At 43.7% G+C, this 27,280-nt stretch overlaps 1 protein-coding gene across 1 annotated transcript in view; it reads right to left on the bottom strand.

Moving 5' to 3' along the window:
* Positions 1-3,043: 3,043 nt before the first annotated feature.
* LOC120986031 (collagen alpha-1(VII) chain-like) overlaps positions 3,044-27,280 on the bottom strand; it is a 570,823-nt gene continuing 546,586 nt past the window's right edge. Inside the window, exons 95-98 of the mRNA XM_040414311.1 lie at positions 9,900-10,091; positions 4,481-4,534; positions 3,171-3,341; positions 3,044-3,060 (exon numbers count right to left, since the gene is read on the bottom strand). Coding sequence (XP_040270245.1) covers positions 3,044-3,060; positions 3,171-3,341; positions 4,481-4,534; positions 9,900-10,091 — 434 coding nt within the window. The remainder of the gene's footprint in view (positions 3,061-3,170; positions 3,342-4,480; positions 4,535-9,899; positions 10,092-27,280) is intronic.

Raw genomic sequence — 27,280 nt, 5'->3', positions numbered from 1 at the left:
GCGTCAATTTTTCTGGTAATGTACTGAACTGACAATAAATGTTTTAGCACAAATAACACCAAGTGTGAACGGTGTGTATTTTTCTCTTTTTCTCTAAAAGTATGACAAGAAACGCTTTTAGCGCAAATAACACCAAATGAGAACAGCGTCTATTTTTCTCGTATTGTACTGAACTGACAATAAATGTTTTTACCGCAAATAACACCAAATGTTAACAGTGTGCATTTTTCTCCTTTTCTCTAGAAATATGACAATAAATGGTTTTACCGCATATAACACCAAATGTGAACGGTGTGTATTTTTTAATTTTTCTCTAGAAGTACGACAATAAATGTTGTTAGCGCCAACAACACCAAATGTGAACGGTGTGTATTTTTCTCTTTTTCTCTAATAATATGACAATAAATGTTTTTAGAGCAAATAACGCCCAATGTGAACAGCGTCTATTTTTCTCGTATTGTACTGAACTGACAATAAATGTTTTTAGTGCAAATAACACCAAATGGGAACAGCATCTATTTTTCTCGTATTGTACTGAACTGACAATAAATGTTTTTAGTGCAAATAACTCCTCCAAATATGAACGGCGTCTATTTTTATCATATTGCATTATAATAGGGCACTAAACGCTTTCACCATATATAGCATTTTTCTTTTTCCACAGATATAAGCCACTAAAGGCACCCCTACAACAAATTGCTGGAATGATAGAGCTGTATAATGGCTATTTGTATCCCCAAATAATCTTTCCCTGCAGTTGTAAATCGTATTTTTTTCCCAATGATATTTTCTGTATGACTCTCCTTAGCCCCTGCAACGTCTGTCCCTGCAGTAAGGTGCTGTGAAATGATTCCTCCCTATCCTTATCCTGCACTTATAAACCGCTTTTTTTTTCACAATGATGTCTTCTTTATCATTCTCCCTAGCGCCTGAAACGTCTGTCCCTGCACTTAGATGATGTGAAATTATTCCCCCCTATCCTTATTGTGCACTTATAAAAAAGGCTTTTTGTTTCACAATGAGGTTTTCTTTTACTCTCCCTAGCACCTGCATAAACGTCTGTCCCTGAACAAAGCACGATGGTGAATGGCAGAATCTAAGATGGCTGCCGTATTTATAGGGCTGTGACATCACCAGGCTGGCTGGCTGCTGATTGGCTGCATGCATGGCATTATGGGTCATCCCGCCTTCCCAGAGTTACTTGCCCCATGTCCTCACACGTGTAGCCGCCATTTTAGCCTCCATTGTAGCTGCCATGTTAGGAAAAATTGCGATTTGTTACCACCAAGTGCGAGGAGATTCGCATTAGTTCAGAATCAAATTTTTCCTGAAATTCGGAATGAATTCGACTTTGTCAGCTTCGATTCGCTCATCTCTATTTATAACCAGCCAAGTGTAAAACAATGTACACTTCTCAACACCAAGAAGGAAAAGTCATGGAATTATGAAAATCACAGAATCAATAGAGATGTTAATGATATGCAAAGGATTTTAAAAAATGGAAAATAAATATTCAAAACTCAATATATTCAATATTGTGTATGAGCACCATGTGCAGAAATACATGCACTTACACGCCTTGTCATGCTATCAATGACGTTATTGATGTCTGAGAAATCTTCTGTCATGCTGAATGCTCTTGGGCACGCAAATCATCAAGATACATTGCTGGCAGCTCCCTTTCCAATTGTCGACCAATGACGCCCCAGATATATTCGATAGGAAAGTCTGGAAACACTGCAGGTCATGGTAGCACATTTCGACCAAGCAGACTGTAGCACAAGCAACATGCAGCCTGGCGTTGTCCTTTTAAAAAATGGCTCCTAGGACACTGTAGAAATGACCATACAACTGGTTCCACAATCAAATCACTGTAACGACGAGCTGTTAGTGTACCTGAAATTACCTAAAAGATTAGAAGGGTCTGGCTACCATACATTATGCCCCCCCACATCATAATCCCAGGAGTATGACAGACGTGATGTTCCCTCTTCATGAATTTTCCCACGTGTTCTCCAGATGAATCTCCGGCTATCATTGAATCCAAGCAGGTCTCATCACTGAGGAGGATCGACCACCATTCCAGTTTTCAGTGCTGTGCAGCATGATAGCTTTTGAGAGTGGTGGCATGAGGTCAAAGGAATACCTATCCCTGGACAGTAGCTTCATAGCCCAAAGTCCTGAAAACATCTTCGGATGATTTGTGTAGACACTGTTTGCCACCCTAAGCTTGGGATGTGATATCCAATTTCACATGCAGTACAGAATGAATCACTATGCGCCATTATTCGAATCAGACAATCCATCCGTGTAGAGGTTCACCTCTATGCACTTCTTGCAGTCATTCCAGTTTCTCATTGTTCTCCCAACTACTTGGACACACAATGTTGAATAGTGCTGACATCTCAGCCTAGGCGCGCAGCAATCTCCCAAAGTGATAAACCAAAAGGTCCCTCAGTTCAAGGATTCTCTTCCTCTCAGTTTGCATGAAATGGCGATACAACTAGCACTTTGAGAAACAGGAGACATCACATTGGAGCTAGGTGCTTGAGAATTTCCTGGATTTGCATAGCCTTACAGCTTGTCCTTCTTGGCATTGCAATTTCAGTGTTGAGGAGTGTATTAGTGACAGTATGCACACAATAGCACACATTTACTAATGTACATTTACTAAACTAGATTTTGGAGACAATGCATTTCCATGGTAACAGATAACAAACAAACACTGTATAGTATGATTATGAAGAATGTTCCCTTCTGTCTGTCCTCTACTTCTGACAAAACATACCACATATATGTCGGCATAAAGAACAGTTGTTCAGTCGCTACACAGATTTACACTATATGACTATCATCCAACATGAATCGTTAGCATTCCACTTAAAATGATTATCTGCTTGTCTAAATGATCCTTAAGACTGCAGATTTATTGCTGTGTTACCATGGAGGTGCAGACAAATCAAAAGATACATTTTAATTATGACCTATTGCAAATTTGCCTCTTTTTGCATTTTAGATTTGGTACCATAAATAAAATTTGGATTCAAATGGGAACATAGCCTTTAATAATATAAATTTCCATGAACACTTATATACTGTAGTTGTTCTGCGATCTTTTACTATAGCAATTTGAAGTTGTTGTTTTTTCAAGAGATTCCAACAGTTCTAACCTGCTTTTGTTTTACATCTCCATTCACACTTCTCTTTACTAGTAAAGCGATTATGGTTTCCTCCACAACCACCATAAACAAATGGACGGCACTTATCAACTTTCAAGTTATAGTACCAAAGCAAGATATATTTTGAACAAAATCCTTCATCCATAGGTTCTAAACAAGGACCTGGAATGAGAGAAAACTTTGGTTAGGAGTTACTTGTATACTTGAAATAATTGTCTAAAAGTGCTCTTTATTTTAAGACATGACCTACTTTTGAAACAAATACCGAAAATGCAATAAAAGCAAAGATGTATGATAGCATATATAATGGCACTGTTCACATATAACCCTTATGTACATATATTTATTATATATATATTTATATAATTATAATAGCTTGACTCAGACTGTTACCCCATTTCCTAAAATGTTTTCCTTTAAATGAGCCAATCATCATACTCTGGCTCAGGACATCTTGGGACCCACCATGCCAGGCTAATCAAACTGACTAATTGAATTAAATTATGAGGATAGAAGAAATTATGACATTTGCAAGAAACACTGAGGATGCTTTTTATACAATTTAGGTGCCATGCTCCAATTTCCAGGAATGATTGGTATACCATGTGTAGATTAGTACTGCCATCATTTACTGTTCTTGAAGGGGCCACCTGCTTGTGTTTTCTAGGGTCTTTAGTCTGTGTATTTGTGTTAGCCTTTTGTTATGAAAAACTGAAATTTGTCAGTGCCATATATGTAAGAAATGCTAGTATGTACATAATTGAAAATTGGTCATGAATTGTGCAAAAATGTTTATGAAACATGCACTTTCATCTATGGCCATGTGTAGGATAAAATTGTAATAAAATTTGATCCTACATGCAAAATGACCATGAAAGTGATTGTACGTTCTAAAAGTAGTTAAGAAATCATTGCTCTGATCATGATACTGTAATATAGAATTTTAGGTGAACAGGTGAGTGCAATTATGTTTCCACCTTCTTCCAATATTATTGTTGTTTGCTTCTATAATTTTACTGTCGTTTTTAAATCCCACTCACTATCAGTCACTGCTTATTTTCTGCTGCACTGTCACCCAGCAGCTAAATCAGGATGCTGTTACCTAGCACCTCCCACAAGTATGGAAAGTCTTCTAAATCAGTCATCTACTTCCTCTGCATCCTGCCAACAATGAAGTTATGCCCCGTTAGACTTAAAAACACCTAATTGAGATAAAGGGAATGAATATATCTCGCAATAATGTTTAATGAATTATCGTGTTGCATTACTGTATTATTAAAGGTCTGTCAATAAAAGATTACCTTTAGACATTATTCCAGAATGACGCTTCCTTCTCAGCTTTTTATTACTTCCCTCTGTAGATAAATAGACTGTTATCAGAAGAGATCAGTAAATTAAAGGTCCATTTTATACTGACTAAAGGTGGTCAGTCAGGTGAAGACAGGAGTGTCTCCCTGATTACTGCTCTTAGAACAAGACAATTAAACTAAAGGGGGCAGTAACTACTAAAATATGACTTTTAATGATTAAGGAGTAAAACAACGGCCCCTACAGACACACAACAAATAAGATACAAACATACATACACTGGTACATCAAATGTGACCAGTAACTAGAGAAATTGGCAGGTATGAATGATGGACTGGACCAAGATTGCAGGCCGAGCACGGCTGTATCACATGTAAATGAGTAAGCCCTAGTAACTCCCTGCTTGGCCTGGTACGCCCTATAACCAAAATCCTCTGGACGGGGTACAAAAAAGCCCCGCAAGGGGTGGCCCAGACAGGAACTCTTAACCTATATAGATGACCCTGGTAAGGCCCTCACAGGTAGAAAGAGAAAAAATGCGTCCAGAGGAACAAGGAAAACATACCAGATTACCAAAATAAGCGTAACCCCACCAGAGAATTATCCACAAGGGAGGATAAGGTGAAAGGAATACTCAAGTGTCCCGACGCGTTTCTTCACACAGACCGGCCGGTCACCCCACCACTGTGAACACCACCACCCTGGGTCACAGCCCTCTGGTGGAATTGGAGCCATACGCCTGACCGCTGCCATACAAAAATTCAGCCGTAACCTGACTGTAGTGCTGCCCCGTGTCCCCTGACGAATCCTGGGGCATACTCTGTGTGAAGAAACGCGTCGGGACACTTGAGTATTCCTTTCACCTTATCCTCCCTTGTGGATAATTCTCTGGTGGGGTTACGCTTATTTTGGTAATCTGGTATGTTTTCCTTGTTCCTCTGGACGCATTTTTTCTCTTTCTACCTGTGAGGGCCTTACCAGGGTCATCTATATAGGTTAAGAGTTCCTGTCTGGGCCACCCCTTGCGGGGCTTTTTTGGACCCCGTCCAGAGGATTTTGGTTATAGGGCGGACCAGGCCAAGCAGGGAGTTACTAGGGCTTACTCATTTACATGTGATACAGCCGTGCTCGGCCTGCAATCTTGGTCCAGTCCATCATTCATACCTGCCAATTTCTCTAGTTACTGGTCACATTTGATGTACCAGTGTATGTATGTTTGTATCTTATTTGTTGTGTGTCTGTAGGGGCCGTTGTTTTACTCCTTAATCATTAAAAGTCATATTTTAGTAGTTACTGCCCCCTTTAGTTTAATTCCATTTTATACTGGTCACTTCAAGCTGCTGATATGTACAGTATACATGATAACTTAGGGTGGTGGAGTTTTAAAGGGAACCTGTCACATTGAACATGGTGTCTGAGACAGCCTTTTATAGAGCAGGAGAAGCTGAGCAGATTGATATACAGTTTTGCAGGAAAAGATTCAGTAAAACTTTGAAGTAGGCTTTGAAGTCAAGGAGACATTCCAATCAGTGACTGACAGCCTTCCCTCTATGACTGTGTATACAGAGATAGCTGTCAGTCACTGATAGGTCTGCCTCCCTGACTTCAAAGCCCAGAATGAGCAGAGATATAAAATGATGAAACTGTAACGGGGTGCCGAAGGCGCACTCGGTCTCCCATCAGCCGCAGACCTGCAGCTTAGCTTCAGGAGCGAGGATCTGTGTTTGACCTCGTTCCCAGGGCCTGAAAGAACCCCTCCACAGAAGTTAAACAACTGGCGGCAGCAGGTAAAGAGAACGCCCAGTCCTGGGGATCACCCTGTAGTCGGGAAATGATAATGCCCACGCGTTGACTCCCGGGGCCAGAGGACACGGGGCGCAAACGGAAGTAAAGTTTGCAATTCTCCTTAAAAGAGAGAAACTTCTTCCAGTCTCCAGAAAAGGGTTCTGGGAGCTTAATCTGGGGCTCAAAATGCGGACTGGAGGCCTGAGGAGTGGAAGAACCTTGCCCTAACTCAAAAGAACAGAGTTTTTCCCCTAGCTCCTGCACCATCTGTGTCAGATTAGAGACATGGTCAGTCAGGGTCACCAGAGGATTCATTATACAGTGGTTATTGGGCCTGTTAATCTGTAACGTTCACGTACACACACACGGGGGAGGATAGTGACCACTGCGCTCCACCCTCACCCCTGGCCCTGCCTACTTGCCTCACGAGTCCTGATGACAGGGGACAACTGGACGCAGTGGCGTAGCTCCTGGGAAGCAGCCCGGGCTGACAAGGGGCCCGGCCCCCGGCAGCGTGCCCTGTCTATCCCTGCAGAGCTAAACATATGGGGATCCCTCAGCTCTGCACCCCCATTTCCCAGTATACCAGACATAGGGGCTCCGTGCCCTGCCGCTCAGTGTAGATGCCAGATCCTTCTAAGCTACAGGACCTTTGATGATGTCATGACCATGTGACCAGTCATGTTGGTGGGAGGAGCCAGGCTGTGGGCTGGTAGCGCCTTTATGATCCTCATCTGCTCCTGACTTTGGCTTGAAAATATGAGGTTAGCACCCTAGCACTTACAATTCCGGGTACTTAGGGGTTAATGCCGGGATGATGTGTATGGCCTCATTCACACATTGCAGATTTAGTCAAATCTGCAAACAAGATGTACAGCGAGCTTGTAGCATAGCTGTGTGTGTCTGCCTACCCAGAGCAGCTGTGTGTGGGGTGCATGTAGCAGATCTGAGGGTGCTTCATGTGTATAATGCAGCAAAGATAGGTGTATAGTGTTAATCCAGCACAGTAGTGTGTGTGTGGTGTATGTAGCAGAGCTGTATGAGACAGAGGAATGTATAATGTGCACAGCGGAGCTGTGTATGTAAAATGTGCAACACAGTGATATATAATCTGCCACCCAGAGATATATAATGTGCCACCCAGAGCTGTGTGTGTATGCTGTGTGCATGTAGCAGAGCTGTGTATGTAAAATGTGCAATAACCCTGATGCTCTCAAAAAGAGCAAGCAATATAAAACATTGTAGTTTGATATCTTTTACCCCTTAAAGACCGGGCCCATTTTCATTTGTACATTAGCCATAACCTTTTTATTTTTCCATTCACAGTTATATGAGGGCTTATTTTGTGTGGGACAAAATGCATTTTTTAAATGCCGCCAATTAGTTTACCATGTCTTGTATCAGAAAGCAGGAAAAAAATATATTTGTGGGTTAAAAAAAACAAAACAAAAAAAAAACACACACAATTCCGCCAAGATTTTTGAGGTTTTCACATCATAGCGTTCACTAAAAATGACGTCTTTATTCTGCGGCTCAATACGATACTAAACTTGTATGGTTTTTATTTGGTTTAATTACTTTAAAAAATTACTTTTCGATATTTCGGTCTATGTGAGGGCTTGTTTTTGTTTTTAACGATCAGTAGTTTTCTGGGGGAAGGGGGGGGGGGGCCATACAAAAATTTGCTGTGGGGTCCAGTCACTTCTAGTTACGCCCCTGACTGGACGGCAGTCCCTAACTTAGGATACGTGCAGGAAGGACAGACAAGACAAATAACGGATAGTGAACGGACCGGGTCAAAACCAACAGGACAACGCAGTACAGAGGGATAAGCAAAGAAAGGTCAGGAGAAGCCGAGGTCATAAATACCAGGAGAGTCGAGAAGTACCAAAGGAGTCCACAAAGAATAGTCAGGTGGAAGCCGAGGTCATTATACCAGGAAGGATGCACAGTACAGGAGGAGCAGGCAAAGGATCGTCAGGGAACAGGATCAGGTAAGTACACAGGTATCCAACAACTGCCAGGAACCTAAATTAACAGGCAACCTGTGGCCAGCAGGCTGCCTGTATTTATAGTGGGGAGTGAGGGTCATGTGACGTGGCCAGCGTCACATGACCGACAGACCAACCAATCGAGCACCGAGTGATCAGCTCAGCGCTCAAGGCAGACCTAGGAGCAGGGATCCTCCCAGCTAGCAAAGCCTCCCTGGGAACGAGGTCAAACACAGATCCTCGCTCCCGAAGCTAAGCAGCAGGTCTGCGGCTGATGGGAGACCGAGTGCGCCTTCGGCACCCCGTTACAGAAACACAAGTTTTACTGAATCTTTTCCCACATAACTATACATAAATCAGATCAACTCCTCCTGCTCTATAGCATCTTAACAAATTATTTAGCATTTTCATGGTGACAGGTTCCATTTAATGTGTCCTATTGCCAGGATTGAACTGTGTCTGTTTTTGTCCTTTTTTCCTGTGCTATTCTGGTTCTTGTTGCTTATCAGGGAACAAATGACCTTTGCCCCACCGGGTACCTGACCCAGGCTGATGGGGAAATATATCCGCATACACCATGTCTAAGGCAATGGGTCATTAGGTCCAGTTGTCACATGACTGCACAGAGGTGTAGGGAATCTGTGTTGCTCATGTGGGCAGGGTTATCGGATTATACAAGGGGTTACCATTGCTACCAATGAAATACCTCTGTGCTGTTAGCGGGCGGAGAGGAGTCTCCTCGCATAATTGAGACAGTGGTTGGAAAGAGAATCTTCTTGCATATAGTTGGGTTGCAGGAGAAGTTACTGAGATAAAGGATTGTGTAGTAAGTATAGCAGGAAAAACTGGAAACACCAAGTGAGGAAACTACCATAGAATCTTAGAGGCAGGTGGAGAAAGGAGCCTCTCCGCAGACAGCAAGAGAGAGCTATGTGATAGACCAAGGGCTTGAGGGCACCTTAGACCTAGGAGAGGCCACAGAAAATCTTATAGAGGAAGTTACCCCCTGAATAAAGGGAATTTTGACTGTGAAATGCTATTGGTAAAAGCCACCATTTCAAGTTCCTCAGATCTGAAAAGAATGTGTGCAACCCAGTTTGAGGCTATTTTACTGCACTAGCATACTGCAGTAAAGATCATATTTGTTATTTACTGCATTCTACCTCTTCAGTCTTTTGCCTGGCTTACAGTGGCAGTTATAAGAATACCTATAAGGTTTGAATGAGTCAAATATTCTGATCGACAACATACTTACTAACTACAACACTGTAGTTGGTAAATTCAGAACTTGTAAGCCCTTCTCAGAGAATGCCTGAGCCCAATTGGAACATCCACTTATGGACAGTGTTCAAATACACCCCACCCATTTCCACCCTAGGAACGCCCACATTTTCCAGGGCAGTCTGTAAATTAGAGACAGTCACTGCTAAATCAGGACTGCTACCAACTATGCAAGTAAAGTTAGTTATTAACCAGAGAAAGCATTATAGTTAGTCCACTAACCAACGGTTGGTACACATGCCATATAAATACCAAGGATTATGTGTGGTGCAATTAAAACAAGCAATGTTTATTAGCATTGTGTGTGAAAAAGATTCAGAAAAATTCTAAATGTGTTAATAGGCAGCACTACTACCTTCTTGGTTCTGTGGAGATGTGGTGCTTGGAAATTGTGTGGTATTAAGGGTTTCATTCCATTGGGTAGCTTCTATTTCATTTTCAGTCACACTACCCTCAGGGGACTCGGTCACCTCTTCACCAAAGTTTTCATGGTCTTCATATCCTTCATCTTGGTGTGAGGACTTAATTATCAGCTGGAATTCCTTGCCTGAGACATATACATATTCATTATATACTATACATTTACAGATACATGATGCTTTGAAACAAAGAAACAGGTAGACTAAGAAAAATAGTTGAAGATGGAAAATGTCATACAAGCATGCAAGCTTTCACATATGTGTGTAGCAAAGTAAAATAAGTGGGAAGAAAAGCATTGTTAAAATAAGCAGGGAATTCCTAACTGATAGTAATATGACAGCAACTGAATGTTAACTTAATCATTAGTTTTTAAACATCATGTATACCTTAACAGAAACATATTAGTTCATATTAGGCTGTAGATATATATATATACTGGATATATATATACACTCACCTAAAGAATTATTAGGAACACCTGTTCTATTTCTCATTAATGCAATTATCTAGTCAACCAATCACATGGCAGTTGCTTCAATGCATTTAGGGGTGTGGTCCTGGTCAAGACAATCTCCTGAACTCCAAACTGAATGTCAGAATGGGAAAGAAAGGTGATTTAAGCAATTTTGAGCGTGGCATGGTTGTTGGTGCCAGACGGGCCGGTCTGAATATTTCACAATCTGCTCAGTTACTGGGATTTTCACGCACAACCATTTCTAGGGTTTACAAAGAATGGTGTGAAAAGGGAAAAACATCCAGTATGCGGCAGTCCTGTGGGCAAAAATGCCTTGTGGATGCTAGAGGTCAGAGGAGAATGGGCCGACTGATTCAAGCTGATAGAAGAGCAACATTGACTGAAATAACCACTCGTTACAACCGAGGTATGCAGCAAAGCATTTGTGAAGCCACAACACGCACAACCTTGAGGCGGATGGGCTACAACAGCAGAAGACCCCACCGGGTACCACTCATCTCCACTACAAATAGGAAAAAGAGGCTACAATTTGCACGCGCTCACCAAAATTGGACTGTTGAAGACTGGAAAAATGTTGCCTGGTCTGATGAGTCTCGATTTCTGTTGAGACATTCAAATGGTAGAGTCCGAATTTGGTGTAAACAGAATGAGAACATGTATCCATCCTCTGATGCCTTCTTCCAGCAGGATAATGCACCATGTCACAAAGCTCGAATCATTTCAAATTGGTTTCTTGAACATGACAATGAGTTTACTGTACTAAAATGGCCCCCACAGTCACCAGATCTCAACCCAATAGAGCATCTTTGGGATGTGGTGGAACGGGAGCTTCGTGCCCTGGATGTGCATCCCTCAAATCTCCATCAACTGCAAGATGCTATCCTATCAATATGGGCCAACATTTCTAAAGAATGCTATCAGCACCTTGTTGAATCAATGCCACGTAGAATTAAGGCAGTTCTGAAGGCAAAAGGGGTCTAACACCGTAATATTATGGTGTTCCTAATAATTCTTTAGGTGAGTGTATATATACAGTGGGGGAAATAATTATTTGACCCCTCACTGATTTTGTAAGTTTGTCCAATGGCAAAGAAATGAAAAGTCTCAGAACAGTATCATTTCAATGGTAGGTTTATTGTAACAGTGGCAGATAGCACATCAAAAGGAAAATCGAAAAAATAACTTTAAATAAAAGATAGCAACTGATTTGCATTTCATTGAGTGAAATAAGTATTTGAACCCTCTAACAAAAAAAGACTTAATACTTGGTGGAAAAACCCTTGTTTGCAAGCACAGAGGTCAAACGTTTCTTGTAATTGATGACCAAGTTTGCGCACATTTTAGGAGGAATGTTGGTCCACTCCTCTTTGCAGATCATCTCTAAATCCCTAAGGTTTCGAGGCTGTCTCTGTGCAACTCTGAGCTTGAGCTCCCTCCATAGGTTTTCGATTGGATTAAGGTCCGGAGACTGACTAGGCCACTCCATGACCTTAATGTGCTTCTTCTTGAGCCACTCCTTTGTTGCCTTTGCTGTATGTTTTGGGTCATTGTCGTGCTGGAACACCCATCCACGACCCATTTTCAGTTTCCTGGCAGAGGGAAGGAGGTTGTCGCTCAGGATTTCACGATACATGGCTCCGTCCATTTTCCCGTTTATGCGAATAAGTTGTCCTGTGCCCTTAGCAGAAAAACACCCCCAAAGCAAAATGTTTCCACCCCCATGCTTGACGGTGGGGACGGTGTTTTGGGGGTCATAGGCAGCATTTTTCTTCCTCCAAACACAGCGAGTTGAGTTAATGCCAAAGAGCTCTATTTTGGTCTCATCAGACCACAGCACCTTCTCCCAGTCACTCTCTGAATCATTCAGGTGTTCATTGGCAAACTTCAGACGGCCCTGCACATGTGCCTTCCTGAGCAGGGGGACCTTGCGAGCCCTGCAGGATTTTAATCCATTGCGGTGTAATGTGTTTCCAATGGTTTTCTTGGTGACTGTGGTCCCTGCTAATTTGAGGTCATTAACTAACTCCTCCCGTGTAGTTCTAGGATGCTTTTTCACCTTTCTCAGAACCATTGACACCCCACGAGGTGAGATCTTGCGTGGAGCCCCAGAGCGAGGTCGATTGATGGTCATTTTGTGCTCCTTCCATTTTCGAACAATCGCACCAACAGTTGTCACCTTCTCTCCCAGCTTCTTGCTAATGGTTTTGTAGCCCATTCCAGCCTTGAGCAGGTCTACAATTTTGTCTCTGACATCCTTGGACAGCTCTTTGGTCTTTCCCATGTTGGAGAGTTTGGAGTCTGCTTGATTGATTGATTCTGTGGACAGGTGTCTTTTATACAGGTGACTAGTTAAGACAGGTGTCCTTAATGAGGGTGACTAATTGAGTAGAAGTGTCTAACCACTCTGTGGGAGCCAGAACTCTTAATGGTTGGTAGGGGTTCAAATACTTATTTCACTCAATGAAATGCAAATCAGTTGCTATCTTTTATTTAAAGTTATTTTTTCGATTTTCCTTTTGATGTGCTATCTGCCACTGTTACAATAAACCTACCATTGAAATGATACTGTTCTGAGACTTTTCATTTCTTTGTCATTGGACAAACTTACAAAATCAGTGAGGGGTCAAATAATTATTTCCCCCACTGTATATATACAGTCAGGTCCATAAATATTGGGACACCGACACAATTCTAACATTTTTGGCCCTATACAGCACTACAATGGATTTTAAATAAAACGAACAAGATGTGCTTTACCTGCAGACTGTCAGCTTCAATTTGAGGGTATTTACATCCAAATCAGGTGAATGGTGTAGGAATTACAACAGTTTGCATATGTGCCTCCCACTTGTTAAGGTCCCAAAAGTAATGGGACAGAATAATAATCATAAATCAAACTTTCACTTTTTAATACTTGGTTGCAAATCCTTTGCAGTCAATTACAGCCTGAAGTCTGGAACGCATAGACATCACCAGACGCTGAGTTTCATCCCTGGTGATGCTCTGCCAGGCCTCTACTGCAACTGTCTTCAGTTCCTGCTTGTTCTTGGGGCATTTTCCCTTTAGTTTTGTCTTCAGCAAGTGAAATGCATGCTCAATCGGATTCAGGTCAGATGATTGACTTAGCCGTCCAATGAGTTCTGAAGCATTTGGCTGAATATGAGCAGATAATATTGCCCGAAACACTTCAGAATTCATCCTGCTGCTTTTGTCAGCAGTCACATCATCAATAAATACAAGAGAACCAGTTCCATTGGCAGCCATACATGCCCACGCCATGACACTACCACCACCATGCTTCACAGATGAGGTGGCATGCTTAGGATCATGAGCAGTTCCTTTTCTTCTCCATACTCTTCTCTTCCCATCACTCTGGTACAAGTTGATCTTGGTCTCATCTGTCCATAGGATGTTGTTCCAGAACTGTGAAGGCTTTTTTAGATGTTGTTTGGCAAACTCTAATCTGGCCTTCCTGTTTTTGAGGCTCACCAATGGTTCCATCTTGTGGTGAACCCTCTGTATTCACTCTGGTGAAGTCTTCTCTTGATTGTTGACTTTGACACACATACACCTACCTCCTGGAGAGTGTTCTTGATCAGGCCAACTGATGTGAAGGGTGTTTTCTTCACCAGGGAAAGAATTCTTTAGTCATCCACCACAGTTGTTTTCCGTGGCCTTCTGGGTCTTTTGGTGTTGCTGAGCTCACCGATGCATTCCTTCTTTTTAAGAATGTTCCAAACAGTTGTTTTGGCCATGCCTAATGTTTTTGCTATCTCTCTGATGGGTTTGATTTATTTTTTCAGCCTAATGATGGCTTGCTTCACTGATAGTGACAGCTCTTTGGATCTCATCTTGAGAGTTGACAGCAACAGTTTCCAAATGCAAATAGCACACTTGAAATTATCTCTGGACCTTTTATCTGCTCATTGTAATTGGGATAATGAGGGAATAACACACACCTGGCCATGGAACAGCTGAGAAGCCAATTGTCCCATTACTTTTGGTTCCTTAACAAGTGTGAGGCACATATGCAAACTGTTGTAATTCCTACACCGTTCACCTGATTTGGATGTAAATACCCTCAAATTAAAGCTGACAGTCTGCAGGTAAAGCACATCTTGTTTGTTTCATTTCAAATCCATTGTGGTGGTGTATAGATCCAAAAATTTTAGAATTGTGTCGATGTCCCAATATTTATGGACCTGACTGTGTGTATATATATATATATATATATATATTGTGACACAGTGAGGGGTTTTGTCTGGGAAGGCAGGTATTTTCCTCCCAACATGTGCGGCTGGGCTGTTTTTCAGGTGAGTTTAAAGGGTTTCTACTACTTCGTTTCACATAATTAGCTTTCAGACACTAGCGATCCGCTAGTGTCTGCTCTACCAAACAATCCTAATATAATAGCTTTTGGGGCAGCCGTTTCGCTAAAAAAAGAACTTATATTGATATGCTAATGAGCCTCTAGGTGCTATGGGGGCGTCATTAGCACCTAGAGGCTCGGTCTACCTTCACAAAATGCCGCTGCCCAGCGCGTCCCTCCAGCCCGCCCATCTCCTCCGGAATGCGATCCTTCCTGTGAGCGTATGTATTCGGCGCATGCACAGTGAATGTCTGACCGCTTCCCTGCTCAGACATCTCCACTGCGCCTGCGCCGATGACGTCATAGTGCTCCGAGGAACAGGCGCAGTGGAGATGTCTGTGCAGAAAGCGGTCAGACATTCACTGCGCATGCGCCGAATATATACGCTCACAGGGAGGATCGCATTCCGGAGGAGATGGGCGGGCTGGAGGGACGCGCTGGGCGGCGGCATTTTGTGAAGGTAGACCGAGCCTCTAGGTGCTAATGACGCCCCCATAGCACCTAGAGGCTCATTAGCATATCAATATAAGTTCTTTTTTTAGCGAAACAGCTGCCCCAAAAGCTATTATATTAGGATTGTTTGTTAGAGCAGACACTAGCGGATCACTAGTGTCTGAAAGCTAATTATGTGAAACGAAGTGGTAGAAACCTTTAAGTGCCGGTCTGGGTTTTGGCAGCACCTGGCTGTCCTTAAAGGGAACCTGTCACCTGGATTTTGTGTATAGAGCTGAGGACATGGGTTGCTAGATAGCCGCTAGCACATCCACAATTCCCAGTCCCCATAGCTCTGTGTGCTTTTATTGTGTAAAAAAAAACTGATTTTATACATATGCAAATTAACCTGAGATGAGTCCTGTACGTGAGATGAGTCAGGGACAGGACTCATCTCAGGTTAATTTGCATATGGATCAAATCGTGTTTTTTACACAATAAAAGCACACAGAGCTATGGGGACTAGGTATTGCGGATGTGCTAGCGGCCATCTAGCAACCCATGTCCTCAGCTCTATACACAAAATCCAGATGACAGGTTCCCTTTAAATAGGCAGCTGAGCTCAGCAGCTGAGGCTCTGTGTTGGGATCTGAGGTTTTGCTCCGAATTAGAGGGCTGAGACCCTTGTGCAGAGAGAACAGGCCTCCTAAAGGCTGCTGTGGACTACTGGAGGCAGAACTGCCAATAAGGTGACTTGTGCAATATGAACTTTCCATTGTGTGTGAATTAACACCAAAAACTGCAAAGTGACGTGTTTTGTGCAACTGCCGCAAGTGTGAATAAACACTGAAGTTTGAGTTAAGAACTTGTATTTTTCCTCTGTACTGCATCCGCTTACCCTTTCTACCAGAGCGAAACTCCACAATTGGTGGAAGATGCGGGCAAGCGCAGTGAGGCTGGCGTGAAGGACGAAATATATATATATATATTTTTTACGGGCACGTTGTACCGTATGTCTTACATCAAATCAGCGAGATTACAACCCGTGTCCCTCGACAAAATGGGAGCTGTGATGAAAGCCTTCGTGGAGGCTAACCTGCAGCAGCGGGAGACTAATAAGCAGCAGCAAGAAACAAACCAGCTGCTGTTGCAACATGTGATGGCTTTACAGGCGGCAGGAGCATCCCAGAGTGTCCACGATGCCCGGAAAGTGGTCCGTGCAGCAATCCCCAAGATGACCCCCTCGGATGACATCGAAACCTATTTGGCGGTGTTCGAAAAGGTGGCCATGAAGGAGAATCTACCCCAAGATCAATGGGCTGAGGTCGTTGCTCCGTTTCTGGCATCCGAACCCCAGCACGTGTATTTCGACTTACCGGACGATCAATCGGCTGATTACCCGACAGTAAAGGGTGAGATTCTGGCAAGACTGGGGGTGAATGTGTCGGTCCGGGCCCAGCGGGTGCATCAGTGGGAGTTTAACTCGGCTGAACCCGCGAGACATCAGTATTATTATCTATTACACCTGTTGCAAAAATGGATGCGGCCTGTTGTGCTGAGTTCCACTGCTATGCTGGACCGTCTGTTGGCTGATTTATTCTGGAGGGCTTTGCTATAACTCTCCAGCACTAGATTGGCCAGGTATCTCCTGGTAATGACCTTGAGATGGTGAACCTGGTAGAATGCTATGAGGCTACCAGGAATCTACAGGGGGGTTCTTTTTGGAGGAGGCAGTCAAACCCCGTAAATCTCCACCCCAGGCCCGGCGACTTTGCCAAAAAACCCGCCCGGGATGTACCCCCTACGGACCAGGCTCCGATAGTCTGCTGGCGGTGCCAGGAGTCTGGCCACGTAAGGGCTGACTGTCCCCGTTGGGGTGAGCCCGTGGACACTAATTATGGCTACCGCCACTCATTATATGCCAGGAAGCTGTGTGCCTCCGGTACCCCAGAGACTATAGACAACAACCACTTGTGCCAGGTGGAAGTAGGAAACACTCTGGCGGTGGCGTTGCTGGACTCAGGGAGTCTGGTGTCCCTGGTAAGGGCTACACTGATACGGCCCGCTGAGTATACTGGTTGGAATGTTGAGGTAATGTGTATTCATGGAGACTTAAAAGACTACTCCACCGCTATGGTGTCTCTATCCACGGTTGCTGGCATGTGGACCAACAAGGTGGCCACCAATCTACACTATGAATTAATAATAGGGAGAGACTTCCCGGGCTTCCCGGCACTGTGGCCTGTTACAAGGATTATCGATACCCATGAGACAGGGGTAACCATAGCAGAGTGGCCCTGCTCAGAGGAGAGACCAGAGCCCTGGGAACCCGAGACCGAAGGGCCAGCGGTAGGGGTGACTGCCACTTCGGTGGAAGACGGGGGGAAACCCCGCTAAGTGTGATGGTGGGAGACGTGGATGACTTGCCGCCGGGTCCTGAATTGGCAGACCTCAATGTTTCTGGGGACCCGCCCAACGTCGGGACCCAACCCTATCCCGAGCCCTGGAAAATGTGTTAATAGTAGATGGTGAACCACAACAACCTGGGGCAGAGTCAGTGTTTCCCCGTTTTGTGGTTCATCACGATATGTTGTATCGGGTAAACCAACTACGGGGTGAGCCTATTGAACAGTTGGTGGTCCCCAAGGTTTTTCGCAAACTTGTGTTAGATCTAGCCCACCAACACGTTCTCGGGGGTCACCTGGGGCTGCAGAAAACAGGTTCGTATTCTATAGCGGTTTTACTGGCCCAGCATATTTAGAGAGGTGGAAGAGTTTTGTAAATCTTGCCCTGCCTGCCAGATAGCTAGCCCCCAGCCACATTTGCGTAGTCCCCTAGTACCTCTCCCGATTTATCAAGGTACCATTTGACCGAATAGCAATGGCTCACATAGGCCCAGTACGGAATTCCGCCAGAGGGCATCAACACATCTTAGTTATCCTAGACTACGCCACTTGGTACCCAGAGGCGGTGCCACTGCGACATACCTAGGCTAAACTCATAGCTAAGGAGATAATGGAGATGTTTTCCCGAGTAGGACTACCTATAGATCTTCTGACCGACCAGGGGACCCCTTTTATGTCCAAGGTGATGAGGGAACTCTGTAAGTTGCTGCACATAAAACAACTACGGACGTCCGTTTACCATCCGCAAACGGACGGTCTGGTAGAAAGGTTTAACCAAACAATAAAAAATATGTTGAAAAGGGTAGTGTCTAAAGATGGGAAGGACTGGGACCTCCTTCTGACCTATCTCATGTTCGGAGTGAAAGAGGTACCCCAGGCCTCTACTGGGTTCTCACCCTTCGAACTGCTATATGGCAGACACCCTCGCGGTCTCTTGGATATGGCCAAAGAGGCGTGGGAACAACAACCCACTCCACATAAAAGTATAATTGAGTACGTTACCCAGATGCAAGATCAGATAGAGGCAGTGTTGCCTCTTGTTAGGGAGCATATGGAGGGAGCTCCGCGAGCCCTGAGTCGGGTTTATAATTAATAATCGGCAGGCTCGGGTCCGGATCTTTAACCCGGATGATCGGGTTTTGGTTCTGGTGCCGACCGTGGACAGTAAATTCCTGGCTAGATGGCAGGGGCCCTATGAGGTACTCGAGAAAATTGGAGCTGTAAACTACAAGGTACACCAGCCAGGGTGGTGAAAGCCGGAGCAGGTTTACCATGTGAATTTACCCAAACCGTGGAAAGATAGGGAAACCTGTACAGAAGACAGCCCGCAGCCGGGTTTTCTAGGAGAAGAGGTTCCGGCCTGTCTGTCTGATGCAGGAGAAGCAGCTGCCACAGTAAAAATTGCTGACAGCTTCTCCTCTAAACAGACTCAGGAGGCCATTGAGTTTGTTAGTTGGATGTGTTCTCGGACCTCCCTGGGCGCACTTCCATAATCCAGCATGACATTGTCACTGAGCCTCAAGCAAAAGTCAGGTTAAAACCATAACGGGTACCCGAAGCTCGGCGTCAAGCCATCTAGAAGGAGGTGCAGCTAATGTTGCAGCTAGACGTCACTGAGGAGTCAAAAAGTGAGTGGGCCAGTCCTATAGTATTGATACCCAAGCCGGACAGGACATTGCGGTTTTGTAACGACTTTTGTAAACTTTACAATATTTCTAAGTTCGATGCCTATCCCATGCCCGGGGTGGATGAGCCCCTATGAGGTTAGGATAAGCACGGTACTTTTCTGTTTTGGACCTCCCAAAAGGGTACTGGCAGGTGTCCTTAACGGAGGCTGCCAAAGAGAAAACTGCATTCGTCACACCTGAGGGGCTGTATCACTATAAGGTGTTACCCTTTGGTCTGCATGGCACCCCCGCCACTTTTCAGCGACTTATAGACATTGTGCTTCGTCCACATCGTTGGTATGCTTCGGCTTACTTGGACGATATTGTCATCTACAGTACCGACTGGGAAACACACCTACCCAAAGTGCAGGCTGTAGTTGACTCCCTTCGGAATGCTGGACTAACCGCTAACCCGAAAAAATGTGCGATAGGGTTAGAGGAGACTAAGTACCTGGGGTCAATGGGTGTGGAGTCATCAAACCCCAAGTAAATAAAATAGAGGCGATAAGAAATTAGCCCCGACCTGTCACCACTAGGCAAGTAAAGTAATTCCTGGTAATAGTGGGCTATTACATAAAGTTTGTTCCCCACTTTGCTATGGTGGCCACGCCATTGACAGGGCTTTTGAAGGGACACACGTCAGTGATGGTTCGCTGGGATGATCGGGCGGAAGAGGCTTTCTCCGCTTTGAAGTCGGCCCTGTGTGGGTCCCCGGTTTTGGTGACGTCCGACTTCAAAAAGGGAGTTTATAGTACAGACCGATGCCTCCATAGTAGGCCTCGGTGCTGTACTGTCTCAGGAAGTCAACGCGGGAGGAGTATCCCATTGTCTTCCTCAGCCGTAAACTCACCCCAGCCAAGACCAGGTATAGTATAGTGGAGAGAGAGTGCCTGGCAATCAAGTGGGAACTCGAGTCTCTCTGCTATTATTTGTTGGGGAGAAAGTTCCACCTGGTGACCGACCACTTCCCTCTCAAATGGATGAGCCAGGCCAAGGACAGAAATGCCAGGGTCACCCGATGGTTTCTGTTATTACAAAACTTTAAGTTTTCGATGGAACACAGGGCAGGCCGGTTACAGGGAAACGCGAATGCCCTGTCCCAGGTACACTATCTGGCGCATGTTCACCCCCTCAGGGTTGAATAAGGGGGGGGGGTATGTGACACAGTGAGAGGTTTTGTCTGGGAAGGCAGGTATTTTCCTCCCAGCATGTGCGGACGGACTGGTTTCCAGCCTGGTGAGGCCAAATACCGGACCAGAGTTTAAGTGCCGGTCTGGGTTTTGGCAGCACCTGGCTGTCCTTAAATAGGCAGCTGGGCTCAGCAGCTGAGTCTCTATGTTGGGATCTGAGGTTTTGTGCCAGAATGGAGGGCTGAGACCCATGTGCAGGGGGAACAGGCCCCCTAATGCCTGCTGTGGACTACTGGAGGCAGAACTGCCAACAAGTTGACTTGTGTAATATGAACCTTCTATTGTGTGTGAATTAACACCAAAGACTGCAAAGTGACATGTTTTTCTGTGCAAATTGAACTTTCTATTTGTGTGTGAATTAACTGCCGCAAGTGTGAATAAACACTGAAGTTTGAGTTAAGAACTTTGCCTCTATACTGCGTCTGCTTACCCTATCTACCAGAGCGAAACCCCACAATATATATATCAATTATGTGCAAGGACACTGTCCCTGTGGCTCCATGTTAGAGTTGTAGACATTGTGTGTGTGTCCATCTATGGTACTGCTCTATGTCACCACATTTGGAGAAATTATCCCCTAGATACAAAATCCCCAAAACACGGTAGAGTACAGTATGGCCCAATAGACACCTGTGGGTGCGTGGAAGCTTTAAGTATCTGTTATGTAATAGTGTGGCAGTAAACCCCCCAATAGCTAACTGGCATTTTATGTTTTTATATATGAGAATAAAACTTTTTTTCATAGTGATCCTTGTTTTGTTGTAAATTACCGTACATTCATAATAGGATGTCTGGTAATATGCAGATAACTTAGTAGATATTCACTGTTGATACTCAAGTAAATGAACCTCATTTCAACACTGATTAGGGCAGAGAGATAAGTATACCTTTCCTTGGGAACTGTAGAGGACAACTGCAGTACGCCAGTCCTGCAGGGTGAGCGAATGTGAGGTCACGGGGGTCAGTTAACAGACCGAGGGTTGCACTTTGTACTCACAGTTTGTAGTATACCCTGGGCAGGCGTACAGCAGTGATGGAGAGGCTGGCACGTAGATCCTCTGGGGCACTCTCTGGATATAGGGACCAGGCCAGGTGATAGATGAGGTGCCCTGGGTGTTGAAAGTTTAGCGTGCCTGTGGCAAGATCCCTTACAGTTTGTGACGCCAGTGCCGGTAACGGTGGCACACCGATTTGTTAGGAGGAATAATGGAGGTACACAAGATTGTAGTGAACTAGAATTCCTCTTTACTGAAGATTTCAACTATATACAAGTTTCAGACAGTTCCATATGAAGTAGCTTTGGTAACAGGCAGGCTTTACATAAATGGCAGGTATAATCCTGGCAAGATAACTCAGAGGGAAAAAACTCACAGATCAGGCTGTACTTTCTGCAGAATCCTGTCTGACTTTCTCCAAGGCCCGAATGCCTAATAGCTGGCTTTATCCTTGGGTAGGGAAACCTTCCTCTGGTATAAATCCTCTTTCTGTACAATAAACTTCTGCCCTTCAGCTTTCTACTTGGCTGGATAAGATTAGCACTGCTCTGTACTTTGCTTGATGCAGGATAACTTCAGGAGGAAACTTCTTCTCCTGGACTAACTTCTGAGCTTCACTTGCTCAGGACTTCAGGCAGGCTAGACTGAGCTACATAGCCGACTGGACTGGACTGAACTAACTCTTTCCTGTCTGGGCCTAACTATATATACTAGGGGGTTCCCTAGCTCCCTCTACAGCTTGGGAGGAGAAACTACACCCCTAACAGGCCTGGTACAGGAAATAACATGAAAATATGCATTACAATGCAATACAAAACACAATAACAATTTCCCACAGGAGGTGGGGGCAACATGTCCCTTAGTAGTGCCCACCCTTACGTAGTGGGACACTACACAACCTTTATTTCCAAAGGTTAAAATTATCATTAAAAATCTCATTCCATGTACATACGTAGATGTCCATACATATTGGGCTCATATTCCTGACTCAAATATAAAAGTTGTGAAACCTGCTTTTACATACCTGCTACTAATTTATTATTTCTCCATTCACATATAATACAGTATATTAAATACCAGTTTAATGTGTCAGTGGTACTAGTTATACTTCTAAAAGTACTGCTCATAATCACAAGCTCATTCTTCTAGTTTGCCTGTGATGCATATGAAAGTTAATAACTTTTTATACACATATGCTGGATAAACTGCAGATGTTTCTGTAGATTTAGCACATTTTACTAACATTCATTCAGTATATGAGCAAGAAGAAGGGAACCGATGGAAGGAAATATGTCTGCAAGTCTTACCAAGCAGGCTTTGGTTGTCACCTTGGTGACTCATACTTGCATAGTAGCTGTAGACACAAAACGGCAGTATACTTTTAATACAGTCTAAGTAAAATTTGTTTTCTGTTTAGATGCATTAGAACGAAAACAAAAAAATACCTGCAAAGGTGGACATAGCCTTCAAAAGGTTTGTCTGGGATGCTAAAAATTTCATTTAATTGTGTAAATCTTGTCTAGTCACCTACAGAGCATAATAGTGTACCCATCAATTTTTCCTAAGCCCACTTCAAATTCGATGCTCCCACTGTGCTCCATTGTTAGAACCCAAACTTTTGGGTTGTGGGCGTAGATAAGCAGCAGCCACAACTCTTTCCATAGTGATGAGCACTGAGCTAGATCAACCAGTAATATTAACGACTAGTGTTGGGTGAGCATGCTCGGCTGAACACCATTTTGACTCGAGCATCGTAATGCTCTGCACATCGCGGTGTTCGGCCGAACACCGCGTGTGCTCGAGCACGATGCTCGAGTCTCCTCCCTGCACATCTGTTGGCTGCTACGCAGCCAATAAACGTGCGGGGAAGTACTGGCACTCACTGTAATGCCGTAGCCATGTTAGTTACTGGCATTACAGTGATTGGCTGGCCGGAACGCGTCATTGGGTGCTATATAGCACCCGATGACACGTGGTTCGGCTCAGGGAGAGCTGCAGCAGAAGGGACAGATAGTGTAGGGACAGGAATTGTTTTTTTCTCAGGCAGGGCTTACTGTTGAAAGGTGTTAGAGACCCAAAAGTCCTTTTAAGGACTATTGTTTTATCTGGCTGCAATATATATTATTAGCGCAACCTGCGCTAAATTGCGTGCAATTGTTTGGCCGCTGCTGACAGTGACACAACTTCTGCTACATCTGTTGTGTTACAATTGCGCATCCTAAATATCTGTGACATTCAGCGCAATTGTTTGGCCGCTGCTGACATAACCTGAGCTACATCTCCTGTATAACGTTTGCGCATCCTAAATGTCAGTGACATTCATAGAAACATAGACTGTGTCGGCAGATAAGAACCATTTGGCCCATCTAGTCTGCCCAATATACTAAAAATACTATGAATAGCCCCTGGCCCTATCTTATATGAAGGATGGCCTTATGCCTATCCCATACATGCTTAAACTCCTTCACTGTATTTGCAGCTACCACTTCTGCAGGAAGGCTATTCCATGCATCCACTACTCTCTCAGTAAAGTAATACTTCCTGATATTACTTTTAAACCTGTGCCCCTCTAATTTAAAACTATGTCCTCTTGTAGCAGTTTTTCTTCTTTTAAAGATTCTCTCCTCTTTTACCTTGTTGATTCCCTTTATGTATTTAAAAGTTTCTATCATATCCCCTCTGTCTCGTCTTTCTTCCTAGCTATACATGTTAAGGTCCTTTAATCTTTCCTGGTAAGTTTTATCCTGCAATCCATGTACCAGTTTAGTAGCTCTTCTCTGAACTCTCTCCAAAGTATCAATATCCTTCTGGAGATATGGTCTCCAGTACTGCGCACAATACTCCAAATGAGGTCTCACTAGTGCTCTGTAGAGCGGCATGAGCGCCTCCCTCTTTCTTCTGGTAATGCCTCTCCCTATACACCCAAGCATTCTGCTAGCATTTCCTGCTGCTCTATGACATTGTCTGCCTACCTTTAAGTCTTCTGAAATAATGATCCCTAAATCCCTTTCCTCAGATACTGAGGTTAGGACTGTATCACTGATTTTATATTCTGCTCTTGTGTTTTACGCCCCAGGTGCAAAAAAATCTGGCAACTAAAATTTTATGTTGATAAGTGCAAGATAATTCTTGCACTTATCAACATAAAATTTTAGTTGCCAGATTTTTGACCATTCCTCTAGTTTTCCTAAATCCTTTTCCATTTGGTGTATCCCTCCAGGAACATCAACCCTGTTACAAATCTTTGTGTCATCAGCAAAAAGACACACCTTACCATCGAGGCCTTCTGCAATTTCGCTGATAAAGATATTAAACAATATGGGTCCCAGAACAGATCCCTGAGGTACCCCACTGGTAACAAGACCATAGTCTGAATATACTCCATTGACTACAACCCTCTGTTGTCTGTCCCTCAGCCACTGCCTAATCCATTCAACAATATGGGAGTCCAAGCACAAAGACTGCAATTTATTGACAAGCCTTCTATGTGGGACAGTCTCAAAAGCCTTACTAAAGTCTAGATAAACGATGTCTACTGCACCTCCGCCATCTATTATTTTAGTCACCCAATCAAAAAAATCAATAAGATTAGTTTGACATAATCTCCCTGAAGTAAACCCATGCTGTTTTTCATCTTTCAATCCATGGGATTTTAGATGTTCCACAATCCTCTCCTTAAGTATGGTTTACATTAATTTCCCAACTTATGATGTCAGGCTTACTGGCCTATAGTTGCCAGATTCCTCACCACTACCTTTCTTGTGAATGGGCACAACATTTGCTAATTTCCAATCTTTTGGGATGACTCCTGTTACTAGTGATGGCGTTACCCCCATCATTGTTGGTTAACACACGGCACTTGTCCTGGTAGGTTTTCTCTTATAGTCCTTATATGCTGTTAGGCTGTATGGGCAGAAGTCAGTGATTATTTCTGGATCCTCTTCTGGACCGGCAGTTATTATTCTGTTCACCTGCGGCTCCCCATATATACATTGTGGTATTACATATGACCTACCTTTGTGATATTTATTATTCATTACTTATTTACACATCAACTTATTTATTACTTATTTATAAATTAATTCATGATAACATTGCCTGTAGCCTCTGTCCCTTCAGGATGGTGTTTTTCTCTGCCCACTTGGCTTTTAATGATTATGTCCTTGATATACACTCACCTAAAGAATTATTAGGAACACCTGTTCTATTTCTCATTAATGCAATTATCTAGTCAACCAATCACATGGCAGTTGCTTCAATGTATTTAGGGGTGTGGTCCTGGTCAAGACAATCTCCTGAACTCCAAACTGAATGTCAGAATGGGAAAGAAAGGTGATTTAAGCAATTTTGAGCATGGCATGGTTGTTGGTGCCAGACGGGCCGGTCTGAGTATTTCACAATCTGCTCAGTTACTGGGATTTTCACGCACAACCATTTCTAGGGTTTACAAAGGATGGTGTGAAAAGGGAAAAACATCCTGTATGCGGCAGTCCTGTGGGCAAAAATGCCTTGTGGATGCTAGAGGTCAGAGGAGAATGGGCAGACTGATTCAAGCTGATAGAAGAGCAACATTGATTGAAATAACCACTCGTTACAACCGAGGTATGCAGCAAAGCATTTGTGAAGCCACAACACGCACAACCTTGAGGCGGATGGGCTACAACAGCAGAAGACCCCACCGGGTACCACTTATCTCCACTACAAATAGGAAAAAGAGGCTACAATTTGCATGAGCTCACCAAAATTGGACTGTTGAAGACTGGAAAAATGTTGCCTGGTCTGATGAGTCTCGATTTCTGTTGAGACATTCAAATGGCGTAAACAGAATGAGAACATGTATCCATCCTCTGATGGCTACTTCCAGCAGGATAATGCACCATGTCACAAAGCTCGAATCATTTCAAATTGTTTTCTTGAACATGACAATGAGTTCACTGTACTAAAATGGCCCCCACAGTCACCAGATATCAACCCAATAGAGCATCTTTGGGATGTGGTGGAATGGGAGCTTCGTGCCCTGGATGTGCATCCCTCAAATCTCCATCAACTGCAAGATGCTATCCTATCAATATGGGCCAACATTTCTAAAGAATGCTATCAGCACCTTGTTGAATCAATGCCACGTAGAATTAAGGCAGTTCTGAAGGCAAAAGGGGGTCCAACACCGTATTAGTATGGTGTTCCTAATAATTCTTTAGGTGAGGGTATATCATGTTTTGTAACTAATAAAGTATTTATGATATTTGATAATAGTACGTAGTCAGCTTCGTTTCTTCTATAGGTTTTGCATATCCCTGGATATTGCAGAGTTCACTTGTTCGCTGTTTCCCGCTTTATTAGGTTTATCGGCGTCCCCTTTTCTCGACGGGTGTAAGTTTTTGAACGTGGAAGATCCTTGGTATGGCGGGTATGGAACTTGAATCCCCAAGTTTTCTTTGGCTTCTTGGGCAGATGTAAAAGTGGTTACTATGCCATCTTCTTGAAAGACCTTCAAAATAGCTGGATATAATAGCGCAAACCGAATGTGATTCTCATAAAGCGCTGCGCAGATTGCGGAGAATTCTCTCCATTTTCTTTGTACCTCTGCAGAGTAATCTCCAAAAATAAGTAGTTTCTGGCCATTGATCTCCAGCGCTGACTTGCGTTTTTTGTAAGATCTCAGGATCGCCACTTTATCCGTAAAGTCCATATATTTTACAATTACTGGTCTAGGACGTCTGGCTAGAGCACTTAAGGATTTTGGACTCTTGTCATCTTTTCTAGATCACAAGTCCGGACCTATT

This window comes from Bufo bufo, chromosome 1 (assembly GCF_905171765.1).
Source record: "Bufo bufo chromosome 1, aBufBuf1.1, whole genome shotgun sequence".
Taxonomy (NCBI): domain Eukaryota; kingdom Metazoa; phylum Chordata; class Amphibia; order Anura; family Bufonidae; genus Bufo; species Bufo bufo.
The sequence above is the reverse complement of the archived record's forward strand: the minus strand, read 5'-3'. Positions and strand labels throughout refer to the sequence as shown.